This window comes from Triticum aestivum, chromosome 7A, assembly GCF_018294505.1.
Source record: "Triticum aestivum cultivar Chinese Spring chromosome 7A, IWGSC CS RefSeq v2.1, whole genome shotgun sequence".
NCBI classification, from domain to species: Eukaryota; Viridiplantae; Streptophyta; class Magnoliopsida; order Poales; family Poaceae; genus Triticum; species Triticum aestivum.
Window position 1 is genome coordinate 675,463,839 of NC_057812.1, and position 20,448 is coordinate 675,484,286.

The 20,448-nt window shown below is 44.2% G+C and overlaps 1 protein-coding gene across 1 annotated transcript; it reads right to left on the reverse strand.

The window, feature by feature from the left end:
- Window positions 1–17,879: 17,879 nt before the first annotated feature.
- Window positions 17,880–19,801, reverse strand: LOC123154586 (uncharacterized). Its single transcript, XM_044573276.1, has one exon. It carries the CDS (start codon window positions 18,966–18,968, stop codon window positions 18,063–18,065), a length of 906 nt encoding a protein of 301 aa, XP_044429211.1. The 5' UTR covers window positions 18,969–19,801; the 3' UTR covers window positions 17,880–18,062.
- Between the last annotated feature and the right edge of the window lie 647 nt (window positions 19,802–20,448).

The following is a 20,448-nucleotide window of genomic DNA, read 5'->3' on the forward strand; positions in this document are numbered from 1 at the left end:
GGTGTGTCCGCCACATCGGTCACGACAGCCCGACCCCACCACATATTGCACCAAATCTACCCCCGAACTATTGATTCTATTTGCTCTCTCCTCTATTATTCCCCCTCCACACCGAACGTCTCGTAGCTCCGCTGCCTCCCTTGCTCCAATGCCGTTCTGAGACTCAGCACGGGCACCGTAGTCACCCCATCCATGCTCGCCGCCGTGGACATCGTCGCCGGACCGGACGCCACAACGGTACGTCCGACAACTTGCGGGTTGCACCTTGCCCTTGATGTGTTCAACACATTGTCCGCCTAGGTTTTTTATGATTTATGTGTTGGGAAAACAATGGATTCCGATGCTTCGTCGCACGAGGCGTATGGACCAACGGAGCTTGATAAAATGATTAAAATTGGGTTCTTTGGTTCATCGGATTCAGACGAAGAAGTGGATATGATCATGGTCATGAGCATGCAAGAGGAAATGGACCGACAGGTGGAGCATATTCTCAACTTCAAGGGCTCAATCAAAGGAAGAAGAGTTATTAATCGGATAGGGTTCTGTCACCGTTTTCGTATGTGCAAATGATTTTTTTTTTGCGCAGTGTCGAGGGAGTGGAGGCACACAGTCACTACTTCAAGCTCACTAGGGATTGTTGCAACCAACTTTCTTTCTCTGTTAAGTAGAAATGCACGACTGTTTGAGGATGCTTGCACTTGATACTACCACCCATGCCGTCGGCGGCGAGATGGTCCGGATGAGGGAGAGCACATACCTGAAGACTACTGTCAGTTTGCCCATGTCATAATGCAAATGTTTAGAGTAGAGTATCTAGAAAAACCAAATGTGCAGAACACAAAAAAGTTGTTGACTATTGAAAAGGCGAAAGATTTCAGGTATGCAAGTCACTGTTTAGGCTGGCACGATGGTGGTTTTCCTATGCAGCTGCAGGCCGATGAAACTGACAGCGTGCAGCGTGCGTGCCACACAAGTGCACACCCACGGTTTTCAGTTTGCGATCTCGTCCTCTCACTCCTTTTCCTTTGTTAGAACACAGTACATATGCACGTGCTCATATACACACACATATATTCATCCCTAAAAACACACAAGCACATTCTTTTTTTATGAGTACTTTCAAAATACTAAGCCGACATATCATATGACATTGTCGAAGTCACCACACGCGCCTCGTAGTCGACGCGAACGTCTCCTTCCACTGAACGCGCATCGCCGAAAATTCTAGAATAAATTCAGGAAGATGCAAGTGCCCGGATTTGAACCCTGATGCGCTGGGATACCTCTGTCCTCCTAACCATCTCACTCGTCGCTCTCTATCTTTTTAGGACCCTATGTAGACGGGAAAATACAGGAAACATATTTCCCCTCCTCACATTCAGGAATCTCAAATTCCCGCCCCCCCCCCCCACCCCCCTCCCCCCAAAAAACAAATGCCCTCTCCGTACCACATCATTTCCACGATCCTGTCAAGGTCGTCTGACCCGTTGGTCCTGGCACGGTGGCACACATGCTCCGTGTTGCGCCACAAGACCTAGACCGTTGTCCAGGTTTCTTTCCCTCGATTAACCCCGTTAATTTTGGTTAATTTCCTGCAATCAATTCTCTGTATGCCTCGTTAGGTTTTTTTGCCCGGTTTGATAAATACTTTGCTAATGTGGCATAGTAGTTAATGAAGAGAGGGGGGGTGAGTAACATACAATCCTTACACGTGACCACATAGGCAACAAAAAAAAAACGTGATCCTAATCACATGTATGCATGTGCGCCGAATCATTAAATTTAGATACAACCCCTATGAAACAATTCATTGGACTAGTCGTCTCTTAAGTTTTTATATCTTCTAAGATAATGTGCTAAGAGAGGATGCATTGTGAGTGCCTTGATGACTGATGTGCAAATAATCATACTGTTAATTATAGTACTATAATCAAGATCTTGTTAATTGTAGTACTATAATCAAGATCTAAAACTCGCCTTTATTATTAATATATATACAAGCGTGTCTACGTTGACAGAAGTATTAGGTGCTTTCGATGCCCCAAACCATAAAATGGCTCAAATAATGTTGTTGAAAATCCAGGAGAATACAACAACACATGTACAGATAGTTTGTCTACTATGACACAATATGTTACGCGGTTCTGGGTTTGCTAACGAGCGTTGAATATGTGGGAAATGCGGAGCTCCCGCTCACCTCGCACGCGTTTTTAAGCCGGCCCATGTGTGGGGCAGGGCGCCCCTGTGATTTTTCATTTTGTTTTCTCTTCTTCTTTAAATTAATAAAATATCTTGGGATTTCAAATAAGTTCCAAATTTCAGAAAATTTGTGAATTAATAAAAAGCCTGAGAAATCATTACATGTTCGTGATTTCCAAAAATGATCATGATTTTGAAAAATGGTAGGGAAATCATAAAACGTTCGTGGATCGAAAGTATATTCATGATTTTGTAAATTATTCGCATATGCAAAAAATGATCATGATTTTGAAAAAATGTTGAGGAAATCAAAAAAGGTTCGTGATTTTGAAAAAATAATAATTGTGAATTCAAAAATGTTTGTGAATTCCAAAAGAAATTGTTCCTAAATTCAAAAACATCATCAATTAAAAATGTCTGCTGACTGAAAAATGTCAATGAACTCGAAAAATGTTCCTGCATTCCAAAAAATGCTCGTCAAACAAACATTGCTCGTGAATTTCGAAATTGTTCCAAATTTAAAAAAAATCCGTTGATTCAAAAAATGTTTCCTGATTCAACAGAGTGTTCACGAGTTTCAAAATATGTTTACAATTTCAGAAAATGTTGGATAATTTGTTAAAAATGTCCATTGATTGGAAACATGTTTGTGAATTTGAAAAATTCTCATGATTACAATTCTTTTCATGATCTAAATTTTTTATGATTTAATAAATATTCAGAAATTTGAAAAGATGTTTGCAAAAGGAAAAAAGAAAAAAATAACAAAAAGTAAAATAAAATAAAAGATAAATGCTTTTTTCGATCAAGAGTGGACTTTATTGACTCAAAATGGAGCATCAAGAGGATACAAACAAAATGTGTAGGATGCACACAGCCAACACCAATGCACGCACACAAAAACATGCCGGCAAATAGCAAAGTCATATAAGACCAAAATTATGCGTAGGCGAGGAAAAAAAAGAAATGCCCCAAAACGATCAGATCCGTGATCGGCAGCTATAACAATGACCATATCTACACCGACCATCTCATGACACCACATGGACGATGAGGTTTTTCAACAGCAACACCTTCAGGAAGGGAGTGACACTCAAGTGTCGCCGTCATCGGATCCAGCCACCCAATGCTAGAATCTAGACTTTCACCCTGAAGAATCAGTGTGAGCATTCCAAACAATGACTTCAACAAGGTAACAATGTAAAACATCGCCATTACCAGGTATACCCAACTCAGGTCAGACCTAGGCTTTCATAAAACAAAAACAAACATGAAAAAAGAAAAGGGAAAAGGGAAAATGAAAAATGAAAAAAGGGAAAACATAAAAGAAAAAAGGAAATGGAAAAAGGAAGAAAGAAAAACTAGGAAAGCTAGGGAAAAAAACCCTGTTCATGGAAGGTTTTGAAACCTTCCCAAACCAGTGGGAAAAAATCAAAATGGGTCGGCCCCTACAAAGGATGTGGCGTCCGGTGGTTTGTTAGGAAAGGCCACCCCATCCTTACAATTCGTGCCCTGCCCCCCTCCCGCGATCGGTGTGGGACTAGACTCAACGTCATATTTCATATTTTGATTTAATCCAAGGCTCGAGAAACAAAAACATAAATGTGTAATGTTAGTCGTAATGGGTCATACTCATAACTTTGGTTTGAATTTACTGTAAAAATTGCCTTCTATTGCGGCGATGGTTGTTACGTAAATTGTTCCTGATTTTTCAGACTGATGAAAAGCCTTTTTGATTTTTGTACGCTGGCAAGCGCCCAAAAAATATCCTTCCCCACGTTGCTATACTGGGCGTGGACATGAGGCTTGGGCCTTGTATACATGGAATAGAGCAAATTCATAGGTGAAGCCGATTGAACCTTTGCCACCATGATCGAGTGATGAGAACATGTTTACAATTACCTTACCATCTTAACACTACCCATTTTATGAAATGGTTTACAATTATCTCACCCCGTTTTTTCATTCTTTTTTTTTCTCTACCGACTTGTATCGGGTTTAAAAAGTGTCCACAATTTTAAAATTAGTTCCTAAAACTTACAAAATGTTCACAGGTTTAAAAATTGTAGTGGTTTCTTAAAAGTGTTAATGATTATGAAAAACTTCACAAAGGTTTAGATGTTCCTACGAGTTTGGTTAGGTTTTGTGTCCTGCTCGGAAAGACGAGACGACGGCGGCTCCCTGAAGATATAATAAGGTTCTCCCCGCCTAGTCCCCGTCCCGATGGTGCGTCTAGCATCGTAAGTGGGCGTGTGGAGGTGTGTCTCCGGTGGATCCGTCCTTGTTGGATTTGCTCGGATCTTGTCGTGGTTCGTCTACATTCGTGTGTCTTCAGGTTGGATCCTTCCAATATACGCTACTCTTCAATGGCGGCGGTTACTGTTTTGGTGCGCTGGTCCTATGGGGTCTTAGCACAACAACTTCCCGACTGTCTACTACAACAAGTTTTGCCAAGCTCCGGCGACGGAGGAGCAATGACGGCGGCACGCCTTCGGCTCACTTCAGTGCTTGTAGTCGTCGCTAGGTGATCTACGAATATGGATGTAGTTTTTATTATTTTTATTATTAGTTGTACTATCATGATTAAAGATGAATAGATTGGAAGTTTTTCCAAAAAAATTAAAACTTCACAAAAGGTGTTATAAATTGTTCACTTCGTCAAAATAAAACCACATTTTTTTAGAAAATGTTTGTTTTTGAAAAATAAATATATATTCATCTACTTCTGAAAAACTAAATATAAAAATCGACTGAAATCTTGTAAAAAAAAATGAAAACCCGAGGAATCACTGGATACAACCAGCTACCTTAGGGCTCGCTATTTAGAGCTCCTGCAGGATGCGTCAAAAAGGAGCTCCCAATTAAATTATCGATGATGAAACTTATGAATGTAAAAAAATAAATCAATGATGAAACTCCCAAAATTTGATAGGCACGAATTCAACCTCCTGTATGGGCAAAATGTTAGGTCTATATGTGTATTGTGGGACGAGTAATTTCCAGATTCAAGCCCTTGCTTTTTTTCCTGGTAATTATCTGCATAAAAAGAAAAACAGGTTGAATTGGAGATGGGAGGTATCGACCCCCCTGCTTCTTATTAGCATACATAAGTGATCTACCATTTGAGCTACATCCCCATGTTTTATCATCTAAGATAATCAGACTATTTATACATTGAATAACTATTGTAGAGCATTACACCTGTCGCACAGTAGTCCTCCATTCCATTCACTGTTTTAAGCCGGCAGCTCCTTCTATATAATATTAAATTATCAATGTTTCATAGAGGATTAAATTGTTAGGGGAGAGATTAAATTGGTATTTCCTATTTGCTTTTTTTAGACAAGGTATTTCCTATTTGCTGCTTTTTTAAGGGTAAGGCCTAATCTTTATTGATCAAAAACTACAGAGAGTGGGATAATGTTTGCATCATGTGGTTGGCCAAACCACACATGACACCCAGGAGCTAGATTAAGAGCAAATCTGGCTAGTCTATGAGCTTCTACATTACTCTTTCGACCCTCATAAACAAATGTACATAAAAAATAGGTAGACCGTGCTTTAATCTCACTGATGATTGCACCATGTTTCCCATGATTCCCTTGATTTATATCTCTGACCACTTGCTTAGCATTTGAGGCTATGACAAACTGATTCAGGAGCAAATCTTCTGCAACACATAAAGCTTCCCTGCATGCTATTGATTCCAGAATAATTGGGTCGTCCACACCTTGTACTACAAGAAGGGAGCTGCCCAAATAAGTGCCTCCCTGGTCTCTGCACACCACAGCTTCGTCCCCCTTCTACTTGGTCTGACTGCTGCATCTACGTGTATCTTTGCATGCCCAGCAGGAGGTGCTCTCGGCCGTATAATCCCAGCCCGAGCCACATCAGCGATTGGATCAGCGGCTGGTTTTGTTTCCTTGATCATCTCTAGCTCCCCAATGTATCTTGTGGCAAAGGAATGGACAGAATGCGGGCTCTGAAAAATACCTTGATGAATAGCCTTTCTTCTTGCTGACCAAACAGCCCACAAGGTTACTGCTAGCTTCACAAAGGACGCATGTGATAAGGACTCCATCTGAGAGAACAACCATTGTTTGGCATCTGGTTCCACGTTTGCTACTAATGTCTGTCCAATTTCTTCTTCTACAAGGGCCCATGTACATCTTGAAGTGGTGCACTCCAGGAGTGAGTGGCGCCATGAGTCCGGTGCACCACATATCCCGCATGCCGATGAGGTTGACATATGATGATGAGCACGAACATCTTCAGTCGGCAGTGATAACTTGGATAAACGCCAGAGAAACATCCGTATTTTTGTTGGGACCTGCGTCTTCCATAATGCTTTCCAAGATTTCTCCTCTCGAAACCCACTCGAAGATCCTGCTGAACTATCGAGCCATGCCTCCCTTCACTGTCTGGTCGCCACGAGCATGTTATATGCGGATCTGACCATGAACCGACCATTTTTCTTGAAGTGCCAACTCCAAAAGTCAGGGATGTTTCTGGTGCATAGTGGAATACCATTCACGATTTTAGCATCAAAAGGCAGAAAAAGGTCGCTCACCCGTTGCATTTTCCAAGTTGCCGTAGTAGGGTCAATAAGTTCTGAGACGTACATTGGTGGGATAGGCGCCAAACACCCATATGGACGTAGCATCTCATCCCTAGGCAACCAATTTTCAGTCCAAATCCTCGTTGTTTCTCCATTGCCAATTCTCTTTATTAATCCCTACTTGAGTGTGTCATGCCCCTCAATAATTGCTCTCCATATTTGACTCGAATGAGAACCCAAAGTGGCCTCCAAAATTGAAGAGTCTGGGAAGTAGACACTTTAAAATGCGAACACTAAGGGATTCAGGATTTTGCAAGAAGCGTCATGCTTGTCTAGCCAACATGGCCAAGTTAAAAAGCTCAATATCCTTGAATCCTAATCCCCCCATAGCTTTTGGCTGTGTCATTTCCTTCCAAGACACCCAATATGGCTTACGTTGGCCATTCTTGCTCCCCCACCAAAACTTCCTTATGAGCATATTGAGGTGCTCGCACAAACCTCTAGGCAGTTTAAAACATAACATGGAGTAGACAGGTATAGCTTGTGCAACCGCCTTGACCAAAACTTCTTTACCCGTAGTTGAGAATGTGTTCTCAATCCATCCTTGGATCTTACTCCATAATCTGTCCTTCAAGTATTTAAAGGCACCGTTCTTCGAGGACCCAATATCAGAAGGCATGACCAAGTACTTTTCATTCAGTGTTTCATTAGGAACGTTTAGCACTCCTTTTATCTCATGACGTAGGGTATCTGGAACCCCCTTGCTGAAAAAATAAAGGATTTTCTAAAATTTATTCGCTGTCCAGAAGCTTGACAATAAGTATCCAACACCTGGTTCACCTCATTTGCTCCCACACTATTTGCCTTGAAGAACAGCAGGTTGTCATCTGCGAATAATAAATGGTTCACTGGTGGCGCCGTGGGCACCACTTGTAGTCCACTTAGGTTAGATGACTCACTTTTTGATTTTAGAAGGCACGTCAGGCCCTCTGCTGCTAACAAGAACAAGTAGGATCCCCTTGCCGAATTTCACGGGATGGCTTGAACTCCTCATGGTTTCTTCCCATTCAACATGACAGAAAAACTTACATAAGTCACCAGATTCATGACAATGTCCACCCACTTAACTATGAAGCCCAGCTTTAACATGATAGCACACAGGTAGGACCATTCAACTCTGTCATATGCCTTCATCATATCAAATTTGAAGGCACATGATTGATGCTTCTTTGTCCTATTATGTTTCATGAAGTACAAACATTCATAAGCTGTAACTATGTTGTCCGTAATGAGCTTGCCTGGGACAAAAGCGGATTGCTCTTCTGAAATTACCTCTGGTAATACTAGCTTCAGCCTGTTAGAGATCACCTTCGAGGCTATTTTGTGCAGAACATTGCACAAGCTTATAGGACGAAATTGGGATAGAAGGGCGGGATTTTTTACCTTGGGGATCAGCACCAGTACAGTTTGGTTTATGCAGTCTGTTGTCTCTGAACCATCCACAATACTCAGAACCACCTTAGAAACCTCGTTGCCACAGACATCCTAGTGGCGTTGGAAGAAATGTGCAGGCAAACTGTCAGGACCCGGTGCTTTTATTGGGAACATCTGAAACAATGCCATCTTTACTTCTTGCTGACTATAGGGCGCATTGAGCATATCGTTCATAGCAGGCGTGACCTTCGTTGGAACGGTATCCAACACTTGCTCCATATTTTGCACCCCCTCAGATGTATATAATTCCTTATAAAAAGAATATGTCAGATTTTCCATCTCCACTGTGTCCTCGGTCATTTGTCCATTCGGATGCTGCAAATCTTTTATTTGGTTCTTCCTCCATCATCGACTAGCACGTAAGTTAAAGAAGTACGTGCTTTTGTCTCCATGAGCTAGCCATTCCAGCCGCGCCCTCTGCCTCCAAAGTATCTCCTCGCAGTGGTAAAGTTCCACTAAGCGATCGCAGATTTTAATTTCCGCATGTGTGGGACCTGTTCTGTTTGGGGTCTGACGCAACAATTCCAGTTCATGCTTCAGGCATTGGATCTCGATACGTACGCTGCCAAAATGCTCTCTATCCCATTTGGTCAACTCCCCCGCCAAACGTTGGAGTTTTGCATGCGACGTGTGGACAGAATCACCAGACGCCGTTGTCCATCTGGAACCCACGAGCTCACCCAACACCGAATCCCTCTCCCACATTAACTCAAATTTAAAGCTTCGGGGGGTAACTCAAATGGGATGTGATCTGAAGAAGCGGCCATCCCGTGGATTAGCTCGACACCTAGAAACGCTAGCGACCACGCCGTGTTTACAACACAACGATCCAGACGCACCCTAGTAAAAGTGCCTCCGGCCACTTTTTTCTCAAAAGTCCAGTTTGTTCCCGGGAAGCCAATATCCGTCAAGCCACATGAATAAAGGGCATCCCTAAATGCATCCATTTGTGCTTGGCTGCGGTTACCGACACCACCGTGTTCGTGGGCATGCAACACTTTGTTGAAATCTCCTATTACAGCCCATGGTTCCCCTCGGCATATTCCAAGTTTTATATTTTTCTGGGACTTGGGCTTCTCCATATACAAATATAACTCTGCTTTTAGTACCACCAAAATCATCAACAGTTACATCAATGTGGTACTCAGAAAACCAATAACTTCCAATTTTATTGAATTATTCCAAAAAATTCCAAGACCACCACTTCTACCTCTGCTACTGTCTGCATAGCTTTTATTAAAACCTAAAGAACCAGCTAAATTCTCCACACGGGAGCCCTCTATTTGGGTTTCAAGGATACAATAGAGGGGGCAAGTTGCTTCACTAAATCGCAAAGCTCACGAACTGTCTCGGGTTTGCCAGCCCCGCGATAGTTCCACACTAGGAGACTCATTGCACTAGACGCGACCCCTCTTAGGGGCCCATCAAACATGCATCATTATTTAGGCTTGCAACAACAGTCATCACGGTCCCCTTGTCCAGACCCGGCGGTGTCAGTTTATTCCTCTTTGGTTCTTGCTTGGAGGCACTTGTCTGCCGATGAGCTCCGGCGCCGTGTTCTCTCCATCTGTTAACATGGGCATGGGTCCCGGGAGTGGTAAAACCGTTCCAGCAATCTGTCCAGCCCCTCTCTTTCTATTTCCTTCAACTTTTGGCATGTCTGGCTCGTGATCATCCTCATTCATATCTGCCTCCTTTGACCAATTGTTCTGCCCCTGGTTTGCTGAGCTACCTGGGCCAAACTGATTTGGCTGAGATCCACTGCGGCCTGCTCCTCGGCCAAAACGGCCGCGAGCTCTGCCTCTGTTGGCTCCTCTGCCCTCCCCAGGTCCATTGCCTGGACCTCTGAACCATGTAGCTCTTAGATCCTTAAAGAACATAGCCTTTGGAGGATGAACACCATTGCCACACTCCTTAAACAGGTGCCCAAGATTTCCGCACACCGCACACCAATCAGGCAGCCTTTCATACTTGACACGGAAGATCTCTCTCTTCCCTTTCACAACCAATGAAACTGCATTCTTTAGAGGCTTGGTTACATCAATCTTTACCCGAACTCGCACAAACTTTCCTTCAAAGTCCTGTGACCTGGGCTCGGCATAGATATATTCCCCCACTGTAGCAGCGAGGGCTTTAACTTTGGAGAAGAATCCATCCAGAAAATCATGAATCTGCATCCATATGTCAATCTTATTCAGCTCTATAGACGACGGCCTGGTGAAACCATCATAGCGCTCTATCACCACAGCCTTTCCCTTGAATGACCATGGGCCTTCTTCCATGACCCTCTCCCAATCACCTAGGCATGAGAATTTGAGTGTGTATAAGTTATCCTCCAGAGGCCGGATTTTCACCTCCTGCGCTAGATCCCACGCAGCCCGCATATTCTTGTAAAACCAATATTGGTTGTATGACTTTGGCGTGTGCACCCGGGCTACTGCCATCCACTGAGTAGCATCCTCCTCCAGCTCATCATCTTCCACAACCACGTCCTGAAGATCATCTTCTTTCAGTCCTAACTCAGCCATCATCGCCTCCAACTCGGCTACTGCCTTGCCCGAGCTTGAAGATGGTTCGTCCATTGGATCTCTTGCCCGAGATCGTTGTGTTCCGCGGGCGGTGAAACCCTATTTGCTGCTGGTACTGCAAGTTGCCGACTCACATAATTAGCGGATGAGCGAGCGAGTGGGCCGGCCCAATCAGATATATTCTTGTTATCGGCAGGTTTTGTCTGGTTTTCGTGGTTTTAGGAAGGTTCTCACCCAGATTTTTCATTTTTATTTTCTCTACCAATTTTTGTCACTTTTGTTTCACAAAATGTGCACCATTTGTAAAATTAGTTCCCAAAACTTTAAAATGTTCACAAAATTTAAAAAATCTTCAAAGATTTTCAAAAAGTGTTCCTAAAATTTATTAATGTGCACATTTATTTATTAAAATGTTCAATTTTTTAAAGAAATAATATGTTTTCCCAAAAATAATTTTTTTAGATAATTTAATATTCATGTTTTAATAAAACTAAATGTAGGAATCACTTGCTATATTTTCGAGAAAGATGAGCACTCGATACAATCAGCTACAACACCGATTGCTAAATGGACAGCTCCAGCCCAGGTCTCATGTGCAAAATATCAATATTTTGGCACAGAATGCGTGAAATAGGAGCTTGCCGTTAAATTATTGTAAAAAAAATCAATGATGAAACTTAGAAATTTTGAAAGGCGTGAATTCAAATTCCTCTATGGGCCAACTGCTAGGCCTATATGTTCATTGTGGGCGATGAATTTCTTGCTTCCAGCCCTTGCTTTTTTCCCTGGTAATCATTATTTGAATAGCCAGGTATGGCGAGCAATCGTCGAAGGCCGCGACGTCCTGAAGCAAGGTATTATCCGACGCATAGGCAATGGTGAAACTACCAATATATGGACAGATACTTGGATACCGAGGGATGAGATGTTGCGTCCGTACGGGTGTCGGGTGGCCAGTCCACCAACACGGGTGTCTGAACTGATTGACAATACCAGTGCCACATGGGATGTTCAACGCGTTAACCAGGTATTCATGGCTATGGATGCTAAAATCATCTTAAGCATCCCATTATGTACACGCAACACAGATGATTTCTGGAGCTGGAACTTTGAGAGGAATGGTATATTCTCAGTCAAGTCAGCATGCATATCGTATGCTAGTGGAAACTAGGCGGCGGCGGGAGGCATGGCTGGAAAATACAACAGGAGTATCAACGACATCAATCAAAGAGGGGTCGTGGAAAACTTTATGGAGCACCAAGGTGCCGGGGAAAGTCAAAATGTTCCTGTGGCGTTTATCACGACAATCCCTCCCAATAGAAGACGTTCGAGCTCATAGAAATATGTCAGACAGCTCGGCTTGTGGTATGTGTGGAACACTAGATTCATGGAGGCACTCCCTGGTAAACTGCAAATCATCACGTTGTGTGTGGGCGTTGGTTGATGATGATCTTGCCCAAGTTCTGGTTGCTACTACCGAACCTAAAGCCAAGCAATGGCTGTTCACGCTCATGGACTCCCTCTCTCATGATTAGTTTGTACAGTTATCAGTTACTTTGTGGGCAATATGGACTGCCCGTCAAAAGGCAATTCACGAAGGGATTTTTCAAACTCCACATGCCACCACGGAATTTGTTAGGAGATTCATATCGAAACTCGAGGTGCTGGAAAATAAGAAGGAACCCACTGTGAGAGGTGCTCCGGCTGCCCATATTAGGGCGCGAGCTCCACCAGCAGGTTGGGTTAAAATACACATTGAAGCGGAGTCAGAAACGGAAGGGGAGGTTCAGCCGCTGTGGTCTGCAGGGACAGGGATCAACAAGGCAACTATCTGGGGAGTTCATCGCTGGTTATTGCGGGTGTTGACGACCCAGTTATCCTAGAGACCATTGCATGCCGAGAAGCGCTTGCCCTAGCTGAAGACCTCAATCTGAATAATTTGATCATCACCTCTGATGCTAAGCAAGTGGTAAATGACATCTCAAGATCACATATGGGCAGAAACGCTGCAATCATTCAGGAGATTAGAAGTAGAGTTTCTTCTTTCATTTGTAACTTTATTTTTGAAGGACGTGCGGCTAATAGAGATGCACACAACCTTGTCAAATATTCACTCTCGATAGGTCCGGGGCGCCACGTTTGGTTAGGCCAGCCCCAGGCCTGACTTGTATCCCACGATTTGTGGACTTTGATGAATAAATTGGCTTTACCCCCTCAAAAAATTCATTATTTGAATAAAAGTAAAAAATGGTGAATTGGAGATGGGAGGTATTGATCCCCCTGCCTCTTATCAGCATATATAAGCGCTCTACCATTTGAGCTACATCCCCATTTTTATGTCCTCTAAACAAATCAAGGCTATTTATATATTAATGAATAACTGTTATCCAGGATTAACCTGCCGGTCGTCATTAATCGTCCATTCCGTTCAATCGTGCAATTGCAATTTTTGCTTCATCTACGTCTATTTTTCTCTTGCAGATCTCTATGTAGCTATCAGCATGGTGATGTGATGGCCCATAGAATAAGTGAATTCAGACGCCTGTTGTCTGACGGAAGGGACTGTGCTGCTTCATGTTTTCAGAAAAGGACTGAAGGGCTTCAGTTAGGAGTAATATACTATCTGTACAACTCCAGGGATTAGTTGGAACGTACAGAGGCATCTTTGTTCATCATATATGTCCCGGCAGTTCCGAGACGAGAGGAAACAGACCAGAATTTTGTAAGGTAGGATGCTGGGCTGATCACTAAGTACCAAAAAAAAGAGCTAGGAAGTTAACATTCGCTGCTGCTCGGTATACTTTTGCCAAAGAAGCGGGGCATCAAAATGAAACGAAACAGTGAAATGCAACAGAAATCGTAGGGTTAACAGAATCACTTGGAGAACATGACTTGCATATACTGGTTCAGCAGAATAATTTGGCCAACCAAATATAACTATGATTGCAGCACTCTGAGCCTATAACAGCAGTGCACCGCCAAAACAACCCCTCATTTTATGGGTCCCAGAAACCAGGCTCCAAGCAAAATCCTGAAACCAGCTAATATGTAGAGATGCCCAGCATGGGGAGGGATGATCTTGTCCATGTAAGGATGAAAATCATGTCAGCAGGCAATTTTGGCTCTGATGCATTAACCCTGCAGTGGAGGCAAATCCATGTAGTCATTCAGTTACATGTAGATGATTGTTGTTACTAGCAATTAAATCGCAATATATGCTGACATCAGAGACAAAAATTAGCAAAGTACTTGCTCAACAGAACGTAACTGGAACTAAATAATTTTGGGCGGCCAAACCTAAAGACCAATGAAGATCTTGCTCGAGAGCTCCTCGGGCTCTCGCGACCGCGTCGCCCCACGGGCGACTGGCCGCGCCCCGATCTCCTTCTCCAGCAACCCTCCCTCCTCCTTCCCTCCCTGCCGCCGTCGTCGGTGCTCGCCGCCGGGCCTGGCCCGGGCGACGTTGGCGGCGGCGGCCCCCTCGCAATTCCCCTCTCGGCACTCCTCTGGCGCGGGACGGAGCGGGCTGGGGGGTGTCCCTAGGCGGTGGCGGTCCGGCGTGGCGGCGGGGTCCTGGCGCTGCGCGGGCGGATGGTTGGGCGGTGGCGTCGCCGTTGGCGGCGGGGTAGCGCGGCGGCGCGTTCTGGCGGCACCCGCTCAGCCCAGATCTAGGCCCTTCGGGCCCCATCTGGGCCCGGGCGGGCTGGCGGTGGGGTGCGGCTGCGGCGCGTCCTCCAGGAGGCGGGGGAGAGGCGAAGAACGGCAGGGTGCTGGCGGCGCCATCGCCGGCTTGCTGCAGCGTGGCGGCGGGGCTTAGCGGGCCCGTTTCGGGCCTGGCCGGGCCAGGGGTGGCCTGGCATGCCCTGCTGCCGCGTCCGGACGGCTACCGCGACGGTGCCGGAGGTTCTGGCCTCCCGCATGACGGCGGTGGAGGTGGTTCCCTCCCGTTCGGCTTCGGTGTTGCTTCTCCCTCTGCGGGGCGCTTCTCTCCAGTCCTCTTGGCCTCGTGTTGGTGTCCGCAGTGAGGCGGCGTGGGTGCGGCGCAACCGTGATGACGCATGCTGGTGGGCGGTGGTCTGGCTGGTCGGCTCCGGTCCGTTGGGCGGTGGGGATGGAGTGCGGGAGAAATCCTTGCCGGTTCTTCGGCTTCGACGCGGTGACACCTGCGGGTGCCACCATTCCTCCCTGGAGGGTGTCGGTGATATCCATCCCCCACCTCCCTCCGCGTGCCGGGGGAAACTCTAGGACATGTCCGGGCAGCAGCGTCGTCGGCGTCGCATTCCTTCTTGGAGGTGCTGCTTGGTACGCGGTGGTTCAGAGCCTCGGGTTGTGGTGGTTTGTGTCTGGAGGGCGTAGCGGTGGCGGGTCATCCGCGCTTTGTCGAGCTGCCGTTGTTGGCATTTATTTCTTCTTCTTTTTCTTTTGGGCTTGCTGTGCTGTTCGCTCCAGATATCCTTGTATCGGTGTTGGTTGCTTTGGAATACAAAGCGGAAGGAAACCCTTTTTCGGTAAGACCAATGAAATTGACGTAGACTCAGCTAATAAGAAAGTTTTCTTTGGTTACTGAGTATAGATGCAAAAAAGAAAGGGAATTGCCAATATAGAAGATTGCATAAACCCAAAATGCAACCAAGATACGGACGCGAATTTTTGGAACATGGCGCCACGCGAGGATGTAATCTGGGTAGTCCATGCATGCTATGTGATTAGCACCTTATATGGTGATTAAATGAATACGCCAACGCTATGCTAGGTTAATTCAGCAAATACATGTATATGGGCTGGTGGTTGGGCATCTTAAATGAAGCCGATACATACTTGAGAGATCAATGTGAGGTGTTGCGCCAGTGGTTTCCCTGTACACCTTGAATGTTGGTAATTAAACCATGTGGGATTAACGACTCATTTTTTCTTCTTTGGTCAACCGTTGTTCATAGTAGGTGTTTTTTTAAGTTCTTCATATATAGTACTTGTTGGGATTGTAATAATGCCTCCCCTAGTGGAGATGGTAGGGTTCAGCATATATATGATGTTTTCATTTTTCAAACGTCATATACATAATGTTAGGGGCCTAAGACAATTTAATTAGTCTTATTGAGGAGGAGATATAACCTTACTTGAAATAAAAAATGTTAACACAAACATCTATATATGCCAAGCTTTAAAAATTGGATTGCAAGAAACTAGTATTACATTTAGGGGCAGCTGGGTTGTGGTCTTCATTACTATACTAAAGGTACTTGATAATTATGCAAATAATACTAGCAAATTAACATGAACATGAGTAAATCTGCTAGGGTAGGTTGTGATAATGAGCCATTATCAACATCATTATGGTGGGATCAATGGCAAACGGGATGTAGGCCAGACATTATCATTGCTGCCGAAAGCCAGCATACGTCTAGCCACTGACATGTTAATTTGGATTATTTTCACAACTGCCACACTCCTGTCCATCTCCTATGCTCCCACACATTAGGTGCTCCCATGATACATTTTTTCAAAAAACATATTTAGCTGTTTCAAGAAATTCTGAAAATAATTATGAGTGTTCATAAGACATATGTTGACAACCTGTAAAAAGTTCAACTCAAAATTTCGAAATACACATGGGAAACAAAAAGGAGAAATCAGAATGTAAATAATGTCATTCTGGCTTTTGTCTTTTTGTGGCACTATTCATACTGAATTTGTCTTTTTTGTTTCTTGATGTGTGTTTTGGATTTTGATTTGAAATTTTTACAGATTGTAGACACATGCCTTTTGAACACTCACAAATTTTGTGAGACATTTAAACACGTTTTTGAAAAAGGGTAGCATGATAGCATGTAATGTGTGGTAGCATCTAATATTTTTCCCTCTTGCCTGAAGCTGGTAGCACATAAATGGACAGTAACTCAATGCGTACTGATCTGCACAAAGCGGCAGGGAGCGTGTTGTAGTTACCCATTCAGCCTGACAAAAACTTAATGCACTCAGAGCGAATGTACTACCTGGATACGGTGACAAGATATTAGTATACGCGCTTTGTGTATTAAAACTGCACGAATCACGAGGGAGCTGACCGGCAGGATTACATCCTCGCGTGGCACCGCGTTCACTCATGATTTATCGCCAAGATACTACATAAAAAGTTTCGAATATTCTAACCCCATCCGCCATTCATCTTCAGTTTTATAAAAAAAACAAGGGAATGTGCACACAAATTCAGCAACATATCATATGTTTTTTCTCTAACATGCATTGAAAGCATGCAATTGTGTATTAGTAATAACTAGTAACATATTAAGGTGATAACTGGATATATACATGTACAGCCAAACTTTATAATTGGCATATAAACGGCACATTGCAACAACTATAGAGATTTTGCACAACATGAAAATCAATGACAGCTTGATTTTACTATATTCTTGTTGCATCTCACTTACCAGAGCTAAGATAAACATTACATTTCACAGAAGGGTATCCCGTGAAGATGTCGCACATTTTCGTGATTGTATCATCACTTGACGAGATCTCATCTGACAGCTTCACAATCACTGTTTTAAGCATTGGTGCAGAACGGAATATCAGTTTCAAGAAATCAAGCTCGTGATCCTCTGCTTCAGAGCCAACGATTTCTAAATCTTCAAGGGCAGTCAAGGAGATAATTTGGGTCCTCCAGTTCGTAGTCTCACAAGGACAATTTGCAGGGCATGCTTCTTCCTCCTAATAGTACCAAAGATGTGAATGGTTACAAAATGTATTATTGAGAATTTGAGATATAAAGCAGAAGGAGCATTACCCATGATCTCTGTCGGACTCGGAGTCTCGGACGACCTTAAGTCTCCTTATAACACTACAGATCCTATTCAATCCAAGAAGATGCAACACAAATTCTCCAAAAACATGACCTGTTGTTCTCAGATGTAGCTCCAAAGCAAAGAAGTCAGTAACTATATGCTTCTCTAACTCTTGTGCAAAGTTTGCGGCTTCACCGGAAAAACTATACCAGCTCTGAAAAATCAATTTGTTACATATGTATCATTCATAAAGTTAAGTTTAGCTGGTTTTATTTCAGTAAATTGACCAAGAGAGGAGACACACAGTGAAGGCATGAATGAGCAGCGAAGGGGGTTGTCCGGGTATGTCTGCCATCCGTAGTCTGAGGCTTGTTGAGGATCCAAAGACCAAACCCAATAGTTCCATTGTCATAGTGCCACTGCCACGAGACATTCTGGATCATTGGTGCTAAGATGGAGATGCTCACCTGTTGTTCGGCCAATAAGGACAGCGAGTATTCAAGCTACCCCTACTGATGCCAAGTTCATCTTTCTAAGATCAGCCGTAATCCACATAGGAGCCGGAAAGTTGGAGCAAAGATGAGGAGATATAATTTCCTCCCTGCTATTATCATCCAAATCGAGAACTCCCATGTCGCAGTGATTATTCTTCAATCCCGTTGTCCAGAAAAAACTATCATCAGTAAAGTAGACATGATTTGCCTTGAGTGCTGGATATTCTTCAGCATTGAGACAAAGAGATTGATTATGCCCAAGAAATAACACATGGGCACGCAACGAATTGATTTCCTTAAGTTTACTTGCCACCTTGTCAACTTCATACATATTAATTCTGCCTGTTTGCCAAAACACAGATGCCCCAGGTTCAGGTTCTAAATCATAATCCCCAAAGATTCTCCCAATAAGCAGCAGATCACCCCAGGGAGCTTGAACGATGTACACACTGCCAGCTGAAACATTCTCAGATGCCCCCATAATTATCTTCATACTGGCGAAAGGCCCACTAAGATCAAAAGCATGAATTTCTCCAGTTGCAGTCGCTGCATACAATAGGCCATTCTTGTAAGTGCAGTCGTCATAGATATCATGAGGTGGCAGCCAGGTCCACTTGTCATCCCCTACCCTTGCATAAGAGAGCTGACGCATTGGATTGTGGATGAGCACCACAATGAAGCTTTCCGTGGATGCATCGGAGAACACATATGCCTTATAGTGGAGTTCGTGCCGCAGGTTGTCAAGAGCAAAGATTGATGGTGAGTTATAACCATCGTGCATTCCAGTGTGCCATGAGAGTTCATACTTGTGGGCAGCACCATTCTCATCAAAGATGGGCCTCACCTGCTCAATTGTGATCACTGAAGGGAGAGCAATCTGTTCACATGTGACCGGATTGACGAGGTGCATCTCAGATCTCTCATCAGCAGTTATCAGCCAGCCATGTGAGGACCCGATCAAACACCTAGTGCGGATAGGCGGCTCCGGGAGGGTTAACTTGTACGATCGCTTCTCTGCGAGGCTGTAGAGGCATGCGACACTCTCACGAGTGGATTTGGAAGTGTAGAGGAGACTGATAGACTTTGTGGATCGGTTAGGCTAGGATTCCGGCAACGGTGATAGGTATTACCTTTCCTTGTGGCTCGAGGAGCTCCGGTTGCCGGCTATGGCGCCGGTGCCGGCGTGATGGCAGAGAGTGGTGGTGGCGGTGCTTCCCATCAGCACTGAACTAACCCTAGATCGGTAGGGGATTAGATGGGGTGTACGGCGCTGCGACAAACCTCGTGATGCGAGCCGCCGACCCCCATCTCTTTATATAGTGCAGGTGACAGGGGCCCGTCACCCATAGTGGGTTGAGCACCCCCGATCAGGGCGCGGATCTAAGGGCCCGGTGGGCCGTTGGGCCCATACGGTGGAGATTATCCTAACATTCTCCCCCTTGATCTCAACTTTTACTTTTGACTGTATACTTTTACTTTACTCGTTTCATAACAGATCAATACATAGAACATGTTTCATCGTCACAGCTCAATTGCCGATAGAATCAGACAGCCACAACGTACCTCTCTGTTTTGAAATAAATTCTTTAACCTTGGGCCCTTTTATTGTCCGGAAATTTTAGACTATACCATAAAACCCATGTCGACTGTGTGTTCGGATCCGAACACACTGGGCGGTAAGCCTTTAATAAGCAGATCTGCAAACACTTGTCTGTTGCTTTTATGCTTCAAGCATTTCTACATAATTCCGGACTTTCTCCTTTACAACGCATAACTCTATGTCAGTGTGTTTGGCATCAACACTTGACTCGTTGTCATAGGAGCGAAAAACTTAAAATGGTTATCGCTGTTGTAAACCATTATCAACTCCGGGTACAGGCATCAACATTTTGCCTGTCCCTCAGCCTCATATCAAGCTATAACATATCTTTGCATCACATTGATGATAATTGTTTCATTCTTTGGAGCTTTTCCACACATAAACCTCCAAGTATGAAAGTTAGCGACAATTGTGGATTTCGCTATACATTTCACAAGTCATGTCTTTGTACTCACAATCTTTTGAGAGCACTTATTTCTTTCAGCTTGAGGCCGTTATCTTTGACTCCATTCCAGTGATCTATATGTTGGGGAACGTAGCAGAAATTCAAAAAAATTTCTACGTATCACCAAGATCTATCTATGGAGAGACCAGCAACGAGTGGAAGGAGAGTGCATCTACATACCCTTGTAGATCGCTAAGCGGAAGCGTTCAAGTGAACGGGGTTGATGGAGTCGTACTCGTCGTGATTCAAATCACCGATGATCAAGTACCGAACGCACGGCACCTCCGCGTTCAACACACGTACAGCCCGGTGACGTCTCCCACGCCTTGATCCAGCAAGGAGAGA

Excerpts from the sequence above, each read along its gene's own strand:
- LOC123154586 (XM_044573276.1), bottom strand. The coding sequence starts at position 18,968 with ATGCACCTCGTCAATCCGGTCACATGTGAACAGATTGCTCTCCCTTCA.